The 23,288-nt window shown below is 34.4% G+C and overlaps 1 protein-coding gene across 7 annotated transcripts in view; it reads left to right on the plus strand.

The window, feature by feature from the left end:
• Positions 1–23,288, plus strand: part of LOC106871763 (protein phosphatase 1 regulatory subunit 12A) — a 148,447-nt gene that overhangs the window by 58,346 nt on the left and 66,813 nt on the right. For 4 of the 7 annotated variants that reach the window (XM_089347206.1, XM_089347205.1, XM_089347211.1 and 1 more), the window contains 7 exons: positions 2,714–3,145; positions 5,619–5,709; positions 6,321–6,548; positions 8,565–8,649; positions 10,363–10,536; positions 13,252–13,355; positions 15,905–15,961. In XM_089347206.1, the coding sequence (XP_089203332.1) occupies positions 2,714–3,145; positions 5,619–5,709; positions 6,321–6,548; positions 8,565–8,649; positions 10,363–10,536; positions 13,252–13,355; positions 15,905–15,961 (1,171 nt within the window). The remainder of the gene's footprint in view (positions 1–2,713; positions 3,146–5,618; positions 5,710–6,320; positions 6,549–8,564; positions 8,650–10,362; positions 10,537–13,251; positions 13,356–15,904; positions 15,962–23,288) is intronic. The other 3 variants (XM_089347210.1, XM_089347209.1, XM_089347208.1) reach the window with 2 other exon arrangements.

Genomic DNA, 23,288 nt, shown 5'->3' on the forward strand with positions numbered 1-23,288 from the left:
GATATTTATGTCAGTTGAGTTAGCCAGTAGTCCTGTCCCAAACCTTTCTTCTCTTCACCTGTTTGGTCTTGAATTGACCTGTTACCTAACCATGTCAGCTTGCTTAACATTTAACATACGCTTACACCTAATAGCTAAAAAGTACTTGCAAGTAATAAAAAAAATATTTCTCACAAAAAAAAAAAAAGAAAAAAATGGGTTTAAGGGTACTATCATGATGCATAAGCAGTATGGCCATAAGTTCACGTTCATTGGGGAAAATATTCTAAAACCAATTAAAAGTAGTACTCACCAAGGATTTCCTAAAAATACTTGATTCAGAGCCTATGTAAGTATATCATTATAAGTAATTGAAACACTGGCAGTACTTCCTCTCATTGTTTTCCTGAAATAAGTTATATCTCTTGCTGCTGCTTGCACCAACCACTTCAATGAAATTGTGAGATCGATGTAATTCATATATCATGCTACCTGAATAAAATTGGTATGTATGTACGGGAAGTGAAAGAGTTGTTTTCTTACAAACAAGAGTATCTCTTGCTTTGCTTTCCATGTCATTGCTTAACAGCATTGTCCCACTTGTAAAGTGATATCACTGTATGTCAGCTGGTTTTGGTATTCAACAAAAGAGCTTCTAGAGGATCAATCCATTTGCTAGAAATATCATCCAAATTACACCCACTCCCGTAATGGGTATCTGGAAAATGTCATGATCAAGACTAGAATGCTTTTCATCATACATTTGTCTGATCAGCGCTGATCGAGATAACAACCAAGTTCAATTTGATCCATTGAAGTATGGCCACAATATGGTCCCTGAACTTGTTAGAAATATTAGCCAAATGTCCTTCAGATCCTACACTCTTCAATTAGAAAAGAACATTAAACAGCAGTCCTATATAAACAAAAAAGGCAAGTTAATATATATTACATAAACTAGGAGAGAACCAATGAGAAGGCAATGTTTTGCCTAGTATAAAGAATGCATTTAAAAAAACTTAAAACATGAAATGAATGTTAGCTTTATTGATTGAAACAAAATTATATGCTACATGTTTATGTGCAGGCATGCTTGTGTGATTAAGAAGCTTGCTTCTCAACCATGTGGTTTCAAGTTAATTCCCATTGTGTGGCACTTTTGTCTCCTATAACCCTGGGCTGGCCAAAGTCTTGGGAGTGGATTTGGTTGATGGAAACTGAAAGAAGCTTGCCATGTATATATGTATTTGTATGTTTGTGTACCTTTCCTTGGCAACATGTGATGTTAATTTCTACTCTTAATGGAAAACATGTCTGGCCATGGAAAATATTATCTTGCTTAGAAACAGATGAGGGCTGGTGACAGGATGGGCGTCTGGCCACGGAAAATCTGCTTCAGCAAATTCATCATTATCTCTGGTAATTGATGTTGAGTACCATTATATGCAAAAACAAATTAATGAAATACTTGGAGAGTACTGTTTAATAATGGTTTTACAATGTTAATTTTGACTATAGTATTGACCAAATTAATCGCAGTACTTTTGTATCATGATTACTATGTAAACAGAAAATAGTTTGTTTATTATTGATAAACAAGTAGCACTAATCATTAATAGTTAATATTTGAAGTCAACACTATATTTAGCTATATTTTGGTGTTAGTATTCTCACATTTTCTTATGTACAAATACTCGATAAATTAATGCCTCTTTACACAGTTATTACACATCCCAAAGTTTGATTCCATTTAGAGCTAAAAACTGAAGCTGGTTCATTAGTTTTGGCACTTAGTTTTGCTTATTGTTTTGCCTGAGACTTTCACTCTTTATTTTGCACTTAGTATATTTGTCTGTTCATCTAATAGAATTTGCTTTGCTTTTAAAGTAGAATTTTATTTTCCTAATTGAATATTAAATGATTTTTTTAACAGTTGTTTGTTATTGTAATTTAGAAGATATTTTCTTCTGCAGTAAAGAAAAAAAACCCCATCAAATGCTTAAGGGATTGCCCTGTTGACTTCCCTATTCTTATAGAAAGAAATAACATAAAGCCAAAGCTCTTTCTCTCTTGCCCTTCCCTCTCCAATTTTACTTTTCCTTTTGCACAAGGTTCTTCTTTCTCGTGAATACCTCACTGTCACCACTGTCTATATCTGTAGCACTACTATATATTACCAATATAATTATTAAACGTCTGAAATTTCTTATTTAGTGAATTGGAATTTACATTTAGAATATACGTAAAATTTAACAATATTTACATTATGTAGGTGTAATTTTGAATGTTCACAGTACCTTGAAGCAACAAGTTGGACATCTTCAATTAAATCAAAGGTACTTGTTAATCCTGTAGTTGGAGAGTGAGTAAAGTAGTCATTTTGAAAACCTGTAGATCTATTGTAGACCTAAAATCTTATGTTCCTCAGGCTTTTAGAATGAGGAAATTACAAATTTTAAAAAAACATGAAGTAATATTGATCTAATTCAGTTTTGCTACTATTCAAAAGCAAAACTTTTAATTTACTTTATATAGATTAAACTCAATGTAGTACATTTATATATTAACATTCTGATAGAATAGCTGGGTTTTTCTCTCCTTTTGCCCAACTTCTGAATCCAGCATTAGTTTCTTTTTGTGTGCTTCAGTGTCATCTCTCAAACACCTACCTCACCGTAGTTTTGTCTGTTTGTAACCTGCATGAAGCATGTCGTGCTGCTTGCTATCCTTACAGATTATCCAGCCGCTCGTCCAGCTATAGCCGGTTCTCTAGTCCCTATAGCTTCTTTACCAGACATTATGTGCCTTACTATCACAGACTCGAAGAAAAACGTGCTGAAAAGCAGAAGAACTCCACTGTAGCCACAACAGCAACCATAACGACACCCATTTCAACTACTGCACCAAGCATCAGCAGAAGTTCCCTGGTAATAGGAGATAGTGTCGGTGTTAAGGAAAATGCTGAATCAACTGATGCTGATACAAAAGTGACATCATCGCTGCCTTCTCCTAGCATTACTGTAACTATTGCTAGCACGACTCCTACAAGCACCCAAGCTAATACTTCAACAACCTCAACTTCAGTTTCAATTTCCACACCTACTACAACTACAACATCAAGCATCACAACGGATATATCAAGACCATCATCGACAACAACTAAAAGGTATACTTGAGGATATATTATGCATTCTGACGGATAGCCCTTGTAATACATTGCAGCATATATTTTCTATAACTAGATATAATTACTTAGAGTATTGTGTTCCCTTCAGTTGTTTTAGCATCTGGAAAATGAAGGATTTAAAGCTAAGTAAAATGAACATCTACCTTGGCTCCCAACCAATTTTACATTAGCTGATTGTTTTGAAAATTTTAAATATAAACAAGTTTCTCAGAGCTAGAAGAAAATACATCTTAAAGACATTGGGGTTCTCTCTATTGTTCCCTATTTTGACATGACTCCCAGATTCATAAAATTGTCACTTTTAGTCCGTTTATATAAATTTAGTTGTAAGTCATTATGCCAATATTATTATCTCGCGCACTAGTTCAATTCCACTCAGTCAATTGGTTAAATATCCAACCAACTAATCGATTGTTTGCTTAATTTGGTTAAACAGTAAGTCATTTGTTTTGTTTTCGTTTGTCAAAGCTTTTTTATTGCTACATGCAATCTTTTCAGTGTCTTTCTTCTTAGTCCAGACTTCTTAGAACAGACTAAGAACAAAGTCAGTGCAAAGGTTACAAGTAGCAACAAAAAAGTTTTAAGAGAAGAAAAAACAACAAATGACTTACTGTTTAACTGAATTAAACAAACAATTGATTAATTGATTGGATATTTAACCAATTGACTGATAATAAAGAGGTGGAATTGAACCAATGCATGTGTTAATAATAATAATAATAATAATAATAATATAATGACTCTCTCTAGACACTACAAAATTTGTTTCAACACAAGAATTTACATAAAGAAACTTACAAATTGGATATTGTTCAACACTGTTTTAGCATAGTCATGGCTTACAATGACTGTAGATGGAATTTTTCCTTTATTTCCTTTGTGACAAGTAAATATATAAATACATTGTACATCTTAGGCATATAAACAGCCTACTTCCAGTTTAGTTGTAAGTGTATTGTGTAACAAGTCTTTAATTTTGGATATTTTACAATATAGTTCTACATTTCTGACTGTCGGGTGATATTTATTTTCACTTGACAGAAGCCTAGTTATATGATTTTATACTTTTAGAAATAGGTTCTCCCATGTTAATTTTTGAAGGATGCATATGTTTAAAGTATATTTAATGAAATTAAAATAGGCTTCTCTATATCATTACTAAGTATGGTAAATTTGATATGTAGATGGCTATTTTAATGTGGTACTGCTTCTATTGCATATAACAGATTTTTATTCAGCCAGGCAGCTATTTGCAATATTATTGTTTTGAACACGATCAACTTGTATTACATTTAAGGCATGAACAATATTTTATTAGATGTTTAAATTAACTTTATATTATATGAATTTTATCAATTCAAAGAAAAATTGCTTTTTTTCCTTGTTCCAGCTTTTGCATACCTATTTTCCTTTGCCTCCCTTATCTAAAAGCAACAGGTGTTGATGAGAAGCATACTGGTTTGACAGTTTAAAGCTGTGTGTTATGCTGTTTGTGTGTCACACTGTTTTGCATTGTTTTTTTTCTTTTGTTTAATGAAGATATTAATACCAAAAAAAACAAAACAAAAAAAAAATTGACTTCTCAGTACTTGAAAGTGTGTAGAATTTGTTGATATTTATATAAATGGTAATTAGTTCTAAATCATTGGTTACCTCTTCCAATTGGTGGAACAATTCTTAGTAGAAAATAGTCATCTGATGAAAAGTGAGATATTTTCTGTTGGAAATTGCTTTTATAAAACCAACTGAAGTGGAATTGTTGCTTCAATCTCTATATATTGACATTATTATAATCATCATGACATCTCATTTTCATTATCAGCATGGATTGGCTGGGTTTGTTGTGTGACATATTGCCATTCATCTTGATTTCATGACATCTTGTCTGTGAGACCATGTATCCTCTCATCTAAACTCTTTGCCTTTTTCTCATGTTTTCTTTGAAACTTCTCTTATATGTTTATTTTACCCTTCATTTTTAGTAGTAGAGAAAGGCAAGCTAAAAGCTTACCTTGGCAGAAACTGCTGCAAATTATTTAATTTTACTATTTCTACCATTATCTGGTTATAAAATAGTTTGTCAGCACCATAGTTAATTTCATAGAGGAGTGCAGGAGTAAAAGTGAGGGAGTGAGATGTTGTGATCTTCATGATCTTTTATGGTCTTTTGTGTTGGACATTTTGACATAAATACAGTTAAGAATTGAATCTATGTAGTTGATTTAATTTGTGACATATACTTCATTAATTACATGATTTTTTTCCCTTTTTTAAAGGAACTTTCTGAGAGATTGCCTCTGTGTGTAATCATATATTCATAGACTGTTTGTGTTTTGTCACACACACAACATATGCTTGTGTATGTATCTTCTTCACTGCACAGACTTGTCCTGTTTTGTTTATCAATAATTCATATATATATATATATATATGTATGTATTTTCTTCATTAGAACGTTCGAACCTCCAAAACGAGATGAGGAGACTGAAACTCAGAGAAAAGCTCGAGCTAGGAAGGCCAGGGAGACCCGTCGTTCAACACAGGTTTGTTTTATCTGTACCAATTTTTCTAGTAGCACCAATGATTCAGCTTTCTACCATTTTTACCTCTTTTTTTAAAAAAATATTTATTCTGCTCAATTTATCTCTAGTACCGTTCAGATCCCACTTTCTTCAAATTTACATCTACATCTTAGGGTTGTTTTCTGGCCCATCTCACTCACCTAAAAGATAGGTTACCTTCCACTTCTCGCATATAGTCTTGCCTACCTCCTACTTTTTACTTTCTTTTCCTATTCAGCATCACTTACTATAACCTGCTTTTCTTTGATTTCTTTTTTTTTTTTTCTATCACTCCATTTCTTCTACTGCATTTCTTTCTTTTCCCTGCTCTCTATCACAATTCTTCTCAACTTTCTTCTGTACCATCCTTCTCTCTTGTTACTTGCTCACTTTCATGTTTCCTTCTGATCTATTTCAGGTTTGCTTCATTTTCTTCTAAATGTTTGTGCATACGTCTTTTGCTCCTCAACCTTTCTGCAAGTTCTTGTCTTCATTATATGATGTCCACTACACACAGTTTACTTAGTGTTCTTCCTCACATATATGTAATATGTTCTTCTGGTCATTACTATATTCTCTTGATTTTACCACAGGGTATCTCAACAGAAGATATTGCTAAGGCAAAGGCTCTGAAACAAACCGGAACTGAAGAAAAAGAGAACAAAGAAAAAGAACAAGAATGTGATAAGGACTCAGACAAAAATGATCTTGCTAAGGACCGATTATCAAGTGAGATCAGTAAGGATGGCTTACTAGACACAACTGTTACAAGTGATGAAGTGAACTTGAGAAGTCATCGAACATTGGAAGAACGGAGCCATGTAAGCAGTTCATTCCTGTGGTTTTTCTTGAATGATGGCCAGTGTTAATGAGGTTAAAGAACTCTGCCTTGTAGTCAGAGATACAGACAAAACTGTTTGCATCAGTTGTCTTTATGGTTGTAGTTGAGCCCTTAGCTTTAATTGAACAATGGTCAAAAGCTTTCCAGTTGTGACTGTCCCAACTTTTTCTTATGTACAGAGAGCCAGGACTTCATTATCCAACATACATAATTCTTTAAGATGGTTTGGTGAGGTTTGTTTGCTATTTCTAGCAAGTTGAATAACCACATACAATCTTCATGCCACCATTACCATTTCACAGTTAGGAATTAGCATTACTTATAAGCACCAAAATACAAAATGACTCTCCCTTTATCAGTTATTGATCTTCTTAATTGTGAATAGCGAGTTTAAGGTTGCTTCACTCTTTTCCCTATTTGTACATAACTTCCCTTTTCTTTGACACTATTCATGTAGTTGTAAGAATACAGTCTTGCAGTCACTGAAGGCCATAGATTTACAAATTTTAGGATGAACTAGCTCGACTGTTTGTAATCTAGCACCAAGTCATTTTTTTGTTTTTACATAATGTGTCACCTGTAGCATAAAAGTGTGTTTTCTGATGTCTTATATAGTAGCAACTGGATTTATTTAACCTGTTATAAATTTTAGTTTGTGTACACGCTGCTGCTGTTTTGCACTGCAAAGTTTCAGCCAATGCCATCACTACATGGAAAATTATTTCTGTGTTAGCAGATGGGGGTGATTGTTGTTTCATATTTTAAACATAGCAATTATCAACATTTTTTTATGTTCTTGACTTCAGAATCCAATTTAATGTATGTATGTTAATCCTGCTATGAAGCTTTATTGAACTAAAACAAGCATTTGACAAACATGTACTGGATAATCTCTATAAGCTGGTTACGCTTGTCAAAATGATCTAAATGTCAAGTGGTACTTTTCGAACTCAATTTTAGGGCTCAATACAACTGCTGTATCTGACAAACTAACCATAGAATTTAACTATGGAACTTTTCTCCAGTTAGTCCCTAACACTAAAATTCATGTAAATCTAGTAATGGTGCATAATTTTTGTTGTTGTTGAACATCTTGACTATAATTTCTCAATAAGCTGGTATATTACCAAAAGCATTCCTGTTGTGACTACTCCTATCATTTTTTACATGTATTTTATATCTAGGACTACATTATTCAATGTGCTAGTACTTTTTTAAATGTACTTTTGACTGCTATTTCTTGAAAGTTTATTAACCATGCAGAGGTTCTTTTACTGGCTCATATAGTTTTTAATTTAAGAACAACAGATTTATGTTTCTAGTCTTTTTTTTTTTTGTTCCTTTTTTACACTTTATTAATTTAGTGAGTAGTTTGGCATACTGAATTTATTTAAAAGGATACTGTGTGTGTATATATAGATACTGTGTGTGTGTGTATATATATATATATATATATATATATATATACATACACACACACACACATAGGCGCAGGGGTGGCTGTGTGGTAAGTAGCTTGTTTACCAACCACATGGTTCCAGGTTCAGTCCCACTGCGTGGCACCTCGGGCAAGTGTCTCCAATTATAGCCTCGGGCCGACCAAAGCCTTGTGAGTGGGTTTGGTAGATGGAAACTGAAAGAAGCCCGTCGTGTGTGTGTGTATATATATGTGTGTGTGTGTGTGTGTGTCTGTGTCCCCCCCCCCCATCACTTGACAACCGATGTTGGTGTGTTCATGTCCCCGTAAATTAGTGGTGCGGCAAAAGAGACCAATAGAATAAGTACTAGGCTTACAAAGAATAAGTACTGTGGTCAATCTGTTCGACTAAAGGCAGTGCTCCAGCATGGCCGCAATCAAATGACTGAAACAAATAAAAGAAAATATACGATGATCATTGTTTAATGTCTGCCTTCGAAGTTGGCATGGGTGGGGTAGCTGCAATATACTGTTGTATTTGATTACATTTGGCTAATTAATTGAGCTTCATTGTTTTAGAGCAACCAAGCGCCATATCGAAGACCAAGGGAGTCAGAATTATCAACCAGCAGCACACCTAATATATATTCAATAGATTCATATTGTAAGTTGTTTTTTTTTTCCTCATCATAATTATTTTAACTATTTTACTTTCCTCTTTGGTTCTGTAACCCTTTAGCATTTAAACAAATATTTAACTTGTTTTATGTTCAACCTTTTATGAGCTGGTCTCCAATCACATCAGTGAAATCTTGAAGCTATGAGATATGCATGATTAATTCAAAACGATGTAAATAAATTGGCATTACATTTGATAATCTGAATGCTAAAGGGTTTTGATATGCATGCCCATATTTATTGAAGTTAAAGTGAGTTATTGATTTGTTTTGTGTTTTTGCTAAAAACATTTTTTTAAAATGCTTTTTACCTCTACAACTTAGTTTCCAATAGTTTAGTTTTCTGGTTTTGTTGAGTTTCTTCTTGTTACTATTTTTTTGTTTATACTAATGTTTCTATGATTTTATTTTACTGATGAATTTACATAAGGATATATTTTTAAGAAAGGCATCAATCAATAAAGTCCTTTTTATCCTGAAAATATAGTTAACAAAGATCTTTTTTTTTTTTTCTTGTCTTCTTCTATAGTAACTGCACTGGGAGTATCCATTGTCTATATTCTTTCAATGTAGACATTTGACCTCCTTTATATTACTAATTTCAAAGTTTAAAAAGAAAAAAGGAAAAAAGTTAAAATATCCTTAACTTTTCTGATTGGAGGCAAATGAAATTTCCCTCTGACTGAAGTTCGAAACAAAAAAGTATTAGAAACGCTGCATGTTATTTTTGCAGCTTCCAACATTAAATGTACTTGCTGAAGTTATAAACAAGCGCTTTGAACTTTGGTGGAATTCATTAGCCTGGACTGCCTTTGCTTGATGACACAATATTACAACACTGGCTGTTCCAGAGACCCTTGCTCTAATGAATCAAGTGTGTTATGAATACACTTTCATCTAGAAGCAGTTGTTCTCCTGTGACAAAACACAACAATGAGTGTATTCTCATTTGAATCTGCCAAACTAATATATTAACTATGAAACTAATTGAAAATGTATTTTATCAATTAGACTGAAGATGAAGACTTTCACAGCTTCTAAAATTGAGAACCTATAAAGAAAATGAAAGAAAACTTAAGTATTTAAATTGATCTATTATGAAAGAAAACTGTAGCACTTTCCTGAGCAAAGTAATTTTAGGAATTAGAATATTCTAATATTCAGATGTGTTAGGTTATACTTACATTGATATTCTCTTCTTCTAAACAAATAATAGTTTATTTTTTTTATTTCACATCTGTATACAGTTGAGAAATATGCATCGACCTTCCCTCTCCTCATCAATTAGATGCAGAGATTAATTTATCCCCATGTTTTCATTGTAGTTCTTTGTAATATTACTAACTTTAGGAAACTGACAAGAGAGGGTAAATCTCTTCATAGAAACGGCTTTCTGATATTTTTATAGCATTGGCTATTATGAAACAAGACTTCATTAAATTGATTACACACTTTGTTGCTTTTTAGTTAAAGACCTTAGAAGCATTTGAAAGCATTTACTTGTTTGTGTGAGGAATTCAGAGAAAAAAATAGTTATTTTAACAATTGTAGTGCAAAAAATAGTAGAAATTACAATACTAAAAAAAGTGTGGGGAAAAAAAACTGGTTAAAGACCTGGCTAGGATCTACTTCCATACATTGTGTACCACTTTTGTGTTTCTAGCAGTTGCATTCAAAGTGAATGTTTTTTTCCTTTCCAGCTCATGGTCAGCATAACCAAAGAAATGTTCTACTAAGTGTATCTGATATTAGTAACACAGGAAATTCTACTGTTAGTTTCAACAGAACATCTTCATTTCGAAACCGATTTCGAAATGAAGAGTCAGAAAAGAAGAAAGAAGAAGAAACAAAAGACCCAAGTAAAGAAACGAAAGGTGCAACCTAGTTTCCTTTGAAATACTTTATTTTTTTGTCAGCCCAGTTGCAAAGAAGAAATTATTAGTTGAAAGAAATGCACAGTACTTTGACACAAATTTAACTCTAAGAAAAAAGCGTAACAGCCTAGGATTAAATTAGCCTTAAGAGTAGAAAGTAATGGATTGCTTATGTATTTGTTACATTATTTAAGACAGAGAAATATAGGTTCCTATAGTCAAACAACCTAAACATGCTGAGTGGTTTAAGTTAATGGATGTCATTGTGTGAGAAATATTATCATTATTTCTATTTCAAATTTTCTTTAGAAACATATTTTCCTTTAAGCATATCTTCTTATATCTCTGCTCAGTTTTCTTAAAGACCACCAGCCTAGATAGTGTCATACCATATCACAGGTTTTCAAGATCAATAAATGCTTGGTATAATAGTTTGCTTACTTTAGTGGATCTTCACTAAAGTACTTCAAACTGCACCACAGTTAAGCCAATTTCCTCTTTAATCTGTTATAACTCTTTCTGGTCTCTGCAGTTATTCCTTTTGGGAACATCTTGACCTTGTAGCAGTTGATGTCACTGCTCTACCAGTCATTGAGTATGTCATCTAGAGGCTTTTATATGGTTGCTTGACTCACTATAATTAGTAACCAAACTACATCAGATAACACTCTGCCCTCCTGGAAAAGGATTCTTTAATTATATATAGTCTCAGGTCTACTGTACGAAAGGAAAAGACTTGGTCATGGATGTAATGCCTTTCATTATAGGTTTAACCTCAGTGAAATGCAAAATATCTAGACATTATATATTATGCAAAATATATGTTGTTATTTAACCTTTTTGTTACCAACCCAGCTGAAACTGGCTCTGGCTCTGAGTACAAATGTCTTGTTTTCATAAGTTTTGAATTAAAATCTTCCAAGCTTTAGTCACAATTTATGTTCCTAACACTAGCTGAATGATAACTAAGTTATTTTACTAAATTCTTTGTTATATTTGAAGTAATTGAAAGAAACACAGAGCATCTCAAAATAAATACCGTAACTAAAAGCTTAATGATGAGGGTTTTGTGCATGTACAGAAAATTGGAGAAAGCATTCTTTGATACAAAAATCTCATAAAAGAAAGTTGCTGAACCTGTAATCTTCATTGAATTTTAAAACCTCATTACATTGGAACTAATTTGTGTATTTCTATCCTTGTACTTATTCCACTTGCTTTGTCAACTCCGAAAGGATTGTAAGGCGAAGTAGACGAGTAGGATTTGAACTCGGTGTAGTAAACCAGAAGAGATGAAACCAGGCATTTTATCAACACTAGTAACACTGCCAACTTGCCTCTTTATTGATAGTAATTTGTATATTAACTTAATTTTGTGTATGGTGATCTGTTATTTATCCATAGCAGTAGCTTAGTTTTGTTATTTCACAGAAATGCTTGCATGAGTTTGAATGGTATTTCTTCTCTTTTCTTTTCTCAAATATTATTACAAGGGTTGCCAAAGATTGCACTGTTTGTATTTTATTTATTTATTTACTTTCTACATGATTTATTTCATGATTTTTAGTAAAGAGACACCTTGTAACCAAGGATTAACAAATTCTGCTATTTGTGTGATTGTATTTTTCTAAATGACTAATCTCTACATACCAACATAAAGTGTCCTTAGTGAAGTCATCTTCCTAGTAGGTAAACATCCTATCTCCCGACAGCATTTGTTGTAGCAAAAGAAGAGACAGAAGAATATGTAGCTCATGAATGTGCTGTGTTCTTTGCTTTCCTCAATTTCCCAACTTAATTACACCCAACCTAAACCTTCTTCATTTACAAGGTTTTCTCCTCCCTTTACTCTACTGTTTCCCTATTTCCCCTCTTTGTATTTATCACCCCAGATCTTCATATTTTTTCCTGACTATATTTTGCCTTCTGACAAAAATTAAGTTCAACTAAATAGCAACTACTGTAACAACTTCGTTATCTTTAATCCTCACTCTAGTTAGAAAGGTGTGAAAAGGCTTAAGAAACTGCTTCATTTTAACACACTTACTCATAAAGCCTATCAATAAAAAATGATTAAACTACAGTAAGTAGATGATCTCTTCTGAATTCCATAATGAGTGTGTTCACTTCTGAATTGACCAAAGTGTTTATGGAACATTATTTGCTTAAAATTTTAAAATATATGATTTAAATCAGAATGAATTTAGACCTAATGAAACTGCTCATTTACTGTTTTTGAGTGGACACTCTCTCTCTCTCCCTTATAACCAAAGTCTGATCAGATAGGATGGTTTTTCACTTGAAAATAGTGTAAAATGACATTGTGGGTGTTGAAAATTTTGTGAATGCTGATGCCTATAAACACCATATAGGGTTTCTATATATGTGCATGTGTATACATCATGTCACATACTGACATATGTACACATAACTTCATTATAAATTGATGTATCATCAACATAAGTTTCATTTTTCATCTTGCATGGTGTTGGACAATGCTGCAGTGGTAATCAGGCCCATATAGTTTTGTGTTCTCTAGTGTCCAAGCTGCTCGTCTTAAATTTTTGTTTGGACTTTCTTTGCTAATCTAGATGGAATTGGTGTACTCTTTATGTGAAAATCTCAAGCAGTACAATGTAGCTTTAGGTTTTAAATTAACCTGAACATATCATATGATTCTATGATATTCATAGGTATTTTATTTTATTCCTGAAGCTGAGAAAGAAAAGGATTCAGAGAGAAGAGAAACGTCCGCCTTGAAAGCCCGCCGAGCCAAGCGGGAAAGAAGATCAACAGGAGTTATTAATTACAATCTAAAGGTATGTATGCTGCACCATGTCAAATTACTTAGCAGTTCCTGGGTTTGTCCAGTTTACTGTAACTAAAGATAATTGAGTGGGTGTTGTTCACTCCTTGTATAAGTGACTGGTTTGTTTGCTTGAAACTTCACTTATTATCCATTGATATACAGAAGATATTGTGGCATAACTACAGGGTTTTACCCCCCAGACTTTGGGAGGTCATAACTTTCAGAAAGATTAATATTTTTTAATGAAATTTTCTATGCATATAATATTTACTATGTAGAATCCGAATATACAAAAATTTCCGGTGAAAGTGTTTTGGAATGGGGGTGGGGGACAATTTTCGGAAATTCCAACAGTCCACTTAAATTCTTCTTAACTTCCAGGAAAATGAATATCTTTTCGTGAAATTTTCTACAAATATATCTTGATGTATGTACATTTCGAGCATATAGGAATTTTGAAGGAAACAACTGCAGGTTATTTTTGAGAAGCGTTCCCCACTCGGTGGTGTTTCGGAGCAAGTCGTCCATATTTGTTTCATTTTTCTCTATTATGTGCGTATGTGCATCTGTAGATTTCTAGACAGTGAAGAGAAGCCGTCATAAGAAAACTTTTGTCAAAAATAACATGCACACAATTTTTTTTTCTCAATATAAGTAAATTCCAAAGTAAACGTTTCTAGTAGAGAAGTAGAAAAGAACAGGAACAAAAATAGGAATATACACGCACGGTTAAATATAGAAATTATCACAGCGTCGCTTCCCGAAGAATTTTAAAATGTTAACTTTCCGAAACTTTTTTTTCAATCTTGCAAAAACACGAAGATTAAGAATAAACAGAAAATGTACACAAATATATTTTACATACCTGTCGTATACGTCGGTTTTGTTTAAACAAACATTTTTTAACTAATACAAGATTTCACATAAGATCAATGAAGAACACAGACACGTACTGAAACAGTGGCTAAACTTGTTATTATAAACAAAACCGACGTATACGACAACTATGTAAAATATATTTGTGTACTTTTTCTGTTTATTCTTAATCTTCGTGTTTTTGCAAGATTGAAAAAAAAGTTTTGGAAAGCTAACCTTTTAAAATTCTTCGGGAAGCGACACTGTGATAGTTTCTATATTTAACCGTGCGTGTATATTCCTATTTTTGCTCCTGTTCTCTTCTACTTCTCTACTAGAAGCGTTTACTTTGGAATTTACTTCTATTGAGAAAAAAAAATTGTGTGCATGTTATTTTTGACAAAAGTTTTCTTATGACGGCTTCTCTTCACTGTCTAGAAATCTACGGATGCACATACGCACATAATAGAGAAAAATGAAACAAATATGGACGACTTGCTCCGAAACACCACCGAGTGGGGAACGCTTCTCAAAAATAACCTGCAGTTGTTTCCTTCAAAATTCCTACATGCTCGAAATGTACATACATCAAGATATATTAGTAGAAAATTTCACGAAAAAATATTCATTTTCCTGGAAGTTAAGAAGAATTTAAATGGACTCTGTTGGAATTTACGAAAATTGTCCCCCACCCCCATTCCAAAACACTTTCACCGGAAATTTTTGTATATTCGGATTCTACATAGTAAATATTATATGCATAGAAAATTTCATTAAAAAATATTCATTTTTCTGAAAGTTATGACCTCCCAAAGTCTGGGGGGTAAAACCCTGTAGTTATGCCGATATTGTTATGTTACTTCTGAGTATTATAATATACAATGCTGGCAGGCACTTCATTTACAGAGTTACCTTTGGTAATATCAGTTCTGATGCTTTTATGTGCATAATTTTATTGTGTCCAGTCATTTTCATCTTTTAAATACAGTTAGGAGATAGTATTTACAGGTGTCAGATTCTCCTTATTTATTTAGAATATTTTCTTTAATGTGATCTTAACTATTCATAAATTAGTTTTATTTTAGAGATTTCTAAATAAATTTTTCTGGTATGAAAGATTTCATCATATATTTCTATATCATTTATTTTTCAAATATGGAATGTCAGCATAAGTTGAGTCTACTGGTAACCATCACTAATGCTACATAGTTACTAAGCACTTGTGATTATTTCTGAATCCATAAACTTTTTTAATACAGTGGCTATGTGGTTAAGTAGTTTTGCCTTCCAACCACATTGTTCCAGGTTCTGTCCCACTGTGTGACACGTTGGATAAGTGTCCTCTACTATAGCCCCAGGTGACCAAAGCATTGTGAGTGGATTTGGTTGATGGGAACAGAAAGGAGTTAAATGTCTGTCTGCCTGTCTTCTTGTCTTAATATTGCATGATAGTTCTAAAATGAACTTCTGTGAGAACACATCCAACCACAGGGAAATATTACCTTTTTTGCAGAACCAGTGAGGGTGCCAGGAAGGGCATCTGGTTGTTGAAGCTCTCTTTCCACAAATTTTGTCTGATCCATGCAAACATGGAAGAGTGACTGTTCGTTGTGATGAACATATTAAGATTGAAATTTTTCTTTGCTGTTTTTAATTCACTGAATTGCAAACTTCTCATTGTTTTCATTTTTCTCCTTTTTGCAGAGTGATGAGGAGTCCAATTCTGTATCAAAGGAAGAGAATGAAAGTGATGACAGCACAGTAAGTCTAGTTGTTTTCTCACTTCAGTATTATTGTAGTAAAATAGTATCTAACATTTGTTGGTATGCATGTATGGGATATTTCAACTAAGTGGGTTTCTTTTTTCTTTTTTGAACTGGACTCTGGAAAACAATTTTTGTATCTTGCAATAATTTTCATTGTTAAAATATAAGATATTGATATTCACTCACTACAAAAAGTGAATAAAAAATTTCAGTTATTTCTCTCTTTTTTTTTTCTCCCTCTCTCACATACACACACACCAGCAACATTACTCTTTCTGTCTCTTTACACTCACACATGAAAACGCAATTCACATATACACCACACATTCTGTCTTGCATACCCCATCAAACATACACACACTCACACACACACACGCACACCAATTCTTTTGCTTCAGGCAGACTTCAAAAGAACTTCACTTATACAATCATGCGCTCTCTGTCTCTTTTGCTTTCACGCCGACTTCAAAAGATCCCCTTTTCCCCCAACCCCATATTAAAAAAATAAAAAATTCTTATGCAAACCCACAAACCTCTTAAATGTAAATAAACACAAGTGGTCTATAAGTGGTTTGCAAGTGACAATCTTGTGTTCCCCTATTGAAAGATCACCCAATGTTTTAATGATTAGACAGAAGTCCAATAGATTAGCTCTCAGAAACAGACTACGTACAAATTCATTCTTCACAACTCCTGAAGCTGTTTTCTGACGAGGGGGCAGTCAACAAATTTTCATACAGATGGAGGCTTATATCAAAACAGAGGACCCGAAATGATAAGGTTAAGAAACACTTTTTTAGATTATGCCTAACCGAAAACAATCACAACCACATCATCCAAACAGACTGGGTGAAACCAGACTTCGCTGCTAGTGCACATATATGTGTATATACATACGCATAATGCACATGTGTGTATATACGTACGCATAATGCACACATGTGTATGTACGTATATATAATGCACACGTGGTATAATACATATATATGTACGTATAACGCACATGTATATACCTACGTATAAAGCACATGTATATAGGTCCGTATAAGGCACATGTATATACGTACGCATAACGCACATATATGTATATACGTACGTATAATGCACATGTGTATATACATACATATAATGCACACGTGTGTAGATACATATGTATAATGCATATATATGTATATACGTACATATAACACATGTATATACGTACATATAATACATGTATATACGTACATATTCCACATATGTATATGCGTGCGTATAATACACATGTATATACGTACGTATAGCGCACATATGTATATACGTACATATAACGCAGATGTATGTATATATGTACGTATAATGCAGATGTATGTATATACATACATATAATGCACGCGTGTGCATTATACGTACGTATATATACACACGTGTACATTATCTGTACGTATATACACACGTGTGCATTACACGTACATATATACATACACTTACGTTATACGTACGTATATACATACATCTGCGTTATACGTATGTATATACATCTGCGTTGTACGTACATATATACATATGTGCGTTATATGTACGCATATACATAATACAGATGTGGAATACATACATATATACATATATATGCACTATATGTACGTATATACACACGTGTGTATATTCGTATGTAGAATATATATATATGTATATACGTATGTATAACACATGGATATACGTATGTATACCACATGTATATATGTACATATAGCGCACATATAGGTACATAGAATCGGCTAATGCAGATATATGTATATATGTACGTATAATGCACATGTGTGTATATACGTACGTATAATGCACACGTGCATATTCGTACATGTAATGCACACGTGCATACTCGTACGTATAATGCATGTGTGTATACATGTACGTATAATGCGCACGTATGTATAATGCACACGTGTATATCATCATCATCGTTTAACGTCTGCTTTCCATACTAGCATGGGTTAGACGATTTGACTGAGGACTGGTGGACCAGGTGGCTACACCAGGCTCCAATCTGATTTGGCAGAGTTTCTACAGCTGGATGCCCTTCCTAACGCCAACCACTCTGAGAGTGTAGAGGGTGCTTTTACGTGCCACCGGCATGAAGGCCAGTCAGGCGGTACTGGCAACTGCCACGCTCGAAGTGGTGTATTTTACGTGACACCGGCACAGGAGCCAGTCCAGCGGCACCGTCAATGATCTCGCTTGAATGTCTTTTCATGTGCCACTGGCACAAGTGCCAGGAAGGCGACGTTGGTAATGATCACGCTGGTGCTATTTACGTGCCACCGGCACGGAAGCCAGACAATTGCTCTGGCAATGATCACGCTCGGACGGTGCTCTTAGTGCTCCACTGTTACAGGTGCCATCACGATTTCGCTTTCGCTTGCCCCAACAGGTTGCCATCAGAGTGGAGCCTGGTGTAGCCACCTGGCCCACCAGTCCTCAGTCAAATCGTCCAACCCATGCTAGCATGGAAAGCGGACGTTAAACAACAACGGTAATGATGATGATGAGATATATATATATATATATATATATATATATATATATATATATATATATATATATATATATGTCTGTGTGTTTGTGTGTGTAGACACATACATGGTTACACACTTGTGTGTATGAATGTATTTTAAATCTACTGTACAATTCATTTAGTCACAATTTGTCAGATGTATCTGCCTGCATTTGTTAAACACCATTATATTAAAATAATTTCAGCGAAAATTATCTCTGTAGTTTGTCAGTTTAGTAAATTAAGTATTTGTATATATAATGATTTTTCTTTTATCAGTGCAGAATATATTTTGGTAAAATCTTTAGTGTCAGTTTTTCAGTCTTATTAAATGTTGTCCCATATTTACCTTTCCCCACCCCACCTGCCCTCATTGTGGCTCAGCATACACAAACCTCACTAATTATTCTTCAGTGATTTCTTTGATTACTCATGAAACTTTAATTTAATGATAACTGTAATTATAATAAAAATAAATTTGTATTTGAACTCTAAATTGAACCTAAAATTAACACAAAATTTTAGAATTCTTCCTTCCCAAATAGCTTTTGATTAGAACTAAGTTTTTGTAGAAAATAGTCTTTTCTTTGGATAGTTGGTACTACAGAGAAAGTAGTGTATATTCATTATGTTATCAAGCAATTATCAAAATTAGTGGTTCCCAAACTCTTTATCTAAGATTAATTAAGAACTATCCTTTTATTAATCCTTTCTACTATAGGCACAAGGCCTGAAATTTGTGGGGAGGGGATAAGTTGGTTACATCGACACCAGTGCGTAACTGGTACTTATTTCATTGACCCCCGAAAGGATGAAAGGTAATGTTGACCTTGGCAGAATTTGAACGCAGAACGTAAAGATGGACGAAATACCTCTAAACATTCTGCCCAGCGTGCTAACAATTCTGCCAGCTCTCCACATTTATCCTTTTTATTAATGACAAAGCTCCAAATAATATTATCAAAATTTTCATGTAAATCCTTCTGTAATCACCTTGGAGATAAGAAAAGTGTCACTATGTGAATGTGATTGATGTATGATAGTGATGGTGGAATTATGTTGGTGCCAAAGGTATCTGTGTGGCTAGTGGTATTAGCATGTTGGATTTGTATCATCATTTAATGTCCATATTCCATGCTGGCATGGATTGGCTAGTTGGACAGAATCCAGCGTATCCACTGACTGCTTCATACTCCTTTGTGGCATGATTTCTATGGTTGGATGCCCTTTCTAATACCAAGCATTTTACTACTTGTACTGTGTACTTTTTTCATGGTATCAGCACTATTGGAAAAACTGTGATGCCTGAGAGATGGGTGAGGCAGTGAATATAATGAATGAAGAAGTAGAGAGGTATAGGTGACAACTATTGAGATTGGATAGAGGCAAGGAGTGGATGGATATAATGAATGGTGGGGATGACCAATGATGCTTGGGGGTGAAGAGTAGCAGAATAACTATGATACAGTAAACAGGGAAGGGACAAGAGAGAGGGAGAGAGTGAGCGAATGATGGAGGGAGATGAGTGGTCAAGCAGGTTGCAAGAATGTGGAAGAAGGAGAGTGAAGTAGATGTAGTGCATAGAATGACATATGTATGGTGGTGAAGGTGAGATGGTGATGTAGCTCAAGAATGGGAGTGCAAGGTCAGTGCCAAGCCTGGGCTTAGAGGGTACTATTACAGGCGAGGGGTATACATCAAGTGAAATGGTTCAGGGTAATTAGAAAAATTAGTAGTATCAAGGAAAAGCTGTTGTTAGATGAAGGGGGGTGGCTGTCTTGATGGGGAAACTGAGCAAAATTCCCTGTTGTGCATGCACACACACACACACACACACACACACACACACCCTTTACAGAACTCAGTCTTACTGAGTAGGGTGGTCTTCTTGAGAACCCACATATCACTAGCCATTGCAGTTGCTTGTCATTTACTCCATAAAGTTGAAGGCCTGAGATCAGCTTCACCACTATATACTATCATAATTTAACATACATGTTTCATGAACAAGATGTGATGGCCCCAACAACTGCATTGTACACCAGTGTTTGTTTGACAAGATCTCTACACTTCTTAATACCAGCCACTTTACAGCATGTACTCAGTGCTTTTTTTCCATGCCATCAACACTTGTAACGTTGTCCTGGAGGTTACAAGACTACAAATCCTGAGTGGAGAGAGAGGGAACTCTATGCTAGGAGAATAATAAGTAGAGAGGAGTATGAAAGAGCTGGAGCAGAATGGGGTTTCTTGTTGTAGAGGAGTGACATGATTACTTACTTTAGAAGATTGGGTGGGTGTGGATTTGAAAAGTGATGGGGGTGTTCGTGGACCTTCAGTGTATGAGGTAAGATTGAATGGGGTAGGAGGTACCAGGAGTGCGTGGATGGAGTATGGAATGTCTGATAGTGCAGGTGTTGTGGGGGGAAAGCAAAAATAGAAATGCAATAAACGGGGACAGATGTCATGCTTGTAAGTAGATTGCTGGGGGAAGTGTAGTGTGTGAGGAGTGTAAGATGTATGGTTGTAAAGGAAGGATAATTTGGTGGTAGTGGAGGAGGGTGATCAATGAAAATATGGATGTAAATCAGTATGAATGGATGACAATGGATAGCTAGTGAGGAGGTTCTAGAAAGAAGATGCAATATCAAGGAAGAACTGCAATTAGAAAAGGTGATGGGTAGTGGTGAAGGGGCTTATCTTAAAGTGGTAGGAAATTGGTTAGAAGGCCTAGTAGTGTGTGCACGCATGCACACACACACACACACACACACACACACACAGTTCTGCTGGAACAGTTTTGTCACTGTGAGCAGGGTAAAGAAAACAGTTGGAGCCCTGAGGCACTATATGTATGCATGCATGTATGTATGTATGCATACACATATATATATGTGTATTTATATATGTGTGCATTTATATATGTTTGTGTATATGTATGAGAGAGAGGCATATTTGTGTTTCCTTCTCAACCATGTATTTGGGTTCAATTCCCCTGTGTGGCACATTAAGCAAGTGCCTTCTGATGTAGTCTTAGTCTGACCAAATTCTTGGGAGTGCATTTGGTAGATGGCAACTGAAAGATTATTTTCAGTGTTTGCGTGAGGGTATTTCCTTTGTCTATACATGTGATTGTAAACAGTGACTTCACCTATGGTGTCATTTTCTTGCAGTCCACTGTGAAAGTATGTTTAAGCTTCTTAACATGTGTAATTTTTGTAAACAAAAGGCTTGTCCAAATGGTGTTTGTTTCCTGTTCACTTTTTAATCATGTCTGTGTTTGTTGTTATGATGAGCTGGAAAATTATTACCTCACTTGTAAACAAGTGGGGGTTGGCAACAGGTTGAGCATCTTAGCCATAGTAAACTCTGCCCTAGCACACTCTCATCTGACTCTTGCAAGTGTGAAAAAATAGACGTTAAAACAATAATGATATATATTCACACACATACACTCAGATAATGTGATATTTATCAAAGTTAATGAATCCTAAGTATTTATTTAAAATGAATCAAATCTCCAAATATTGTATCAGCCAGTTATTCTTATCAAGCCTTTTGCTTCATTCCTGAAACTGTGGCTTCCATTACTTTTTTTTTTTTTTTTAAGCAATTAATTGAAAATACTGCATTTAGTTATCTCATTTAATGCATCAGTTGAATAGAAACTAAATTTAGTGTGGGTAAGGGAAGAAAGTACATAAACAATTTCTGCCTGTTTTTAAGTATGACAAGTTTAATCTAGTAATGGAGTAAAACAATTCATGTTGGACTACTTGTTGAGTACAAAGTGAATCATCACTAATGTCAGTGTTTGTGTGCTGTTGGCAGTGTAGCTTATTTCTTAGTTTTGAAAAATTCTCATCAAATTTAGCCTTGTCTGCTCACACTTGCCCGTGTGTTCTGTGGCCAGAAATAGGAAGACCTGCTTCATAACTTCTACTGATTGTTTTCACTGATTGTAGTAGTAGCAATTCACCATGATAAATATTTTGTTTACTTTTTTAAGTGGTTTCTTATTTTCTGTTTTTATTTTTCCCCCCACCCCTTTCCTTTCTTTTCTCTCTCTCTCACTCACCAGTTGCAGAATACTATAAATAGATTAATCCTTGGAAAGGAAGGTGTGTTAGACAAGCTGAGCCTTTTCAGCAGGAAGCTTGTGTGTTGCCTGAAACAGCAGTCATGAATTTTACTTCTCACTCCCCTTTCCAAAATTATAAACTTTAAAGAACTTCCTTCTAAATTTTCTTTTTCAATGTTTATATTACTATCTCTCTAATATCTCCTTGATTGCCTGCTACTCTATCTTGTTCTTAGCTTCTTATTTGTCTGAACTGATAGAATAACTATTATATCTTAAGTAGCTACTGGAAATTCCCCTGCTGCTGCTGTGGGCGTTATTCTAACTTTGGCCCAGACACAGAGCTCAAACAGCAGCAGTAACATATTGGACACAGCCACAACAACTTTACCATAACTGATAATTTATTTTATGAAAACGGTTATCTCACTGCAGTCTCTATCTATCTCCTAATAATAATAATAATTCATTATGTCATATGGATCCTATCGCTATGGATTGCCAACATCCTCTTTAGGGGCTAATTCTGGGTCTTCCATTCATGGGAAAAATGGAAATAACTATCTTGGTTCTTCACTTGGTTCCGGTTATTCCTCTCGGTCTAGTTCAACAAGCAGTCTTTCAAGTTTAAGTGGATCCACTGGTGGTATTTACTCAGGCTCTTTAGGATCACTGGTATGTAAGTGTTCTTATGATTGGCTGACTGCT

Source organism: Octopus bimaculoides, chromosome 2, assembly GCF_046866305.1.
Source record: "Octopus bimaculoides isolate indiv1 chromosome 2, ASM4686630v1, whole genome shotgun sequence".
NCBI lineage: Eukaryota > Metazoa > Mollusca > Cephalopoda > Octopoda > Octopodidae > Octopus > Octopus bimaculoides.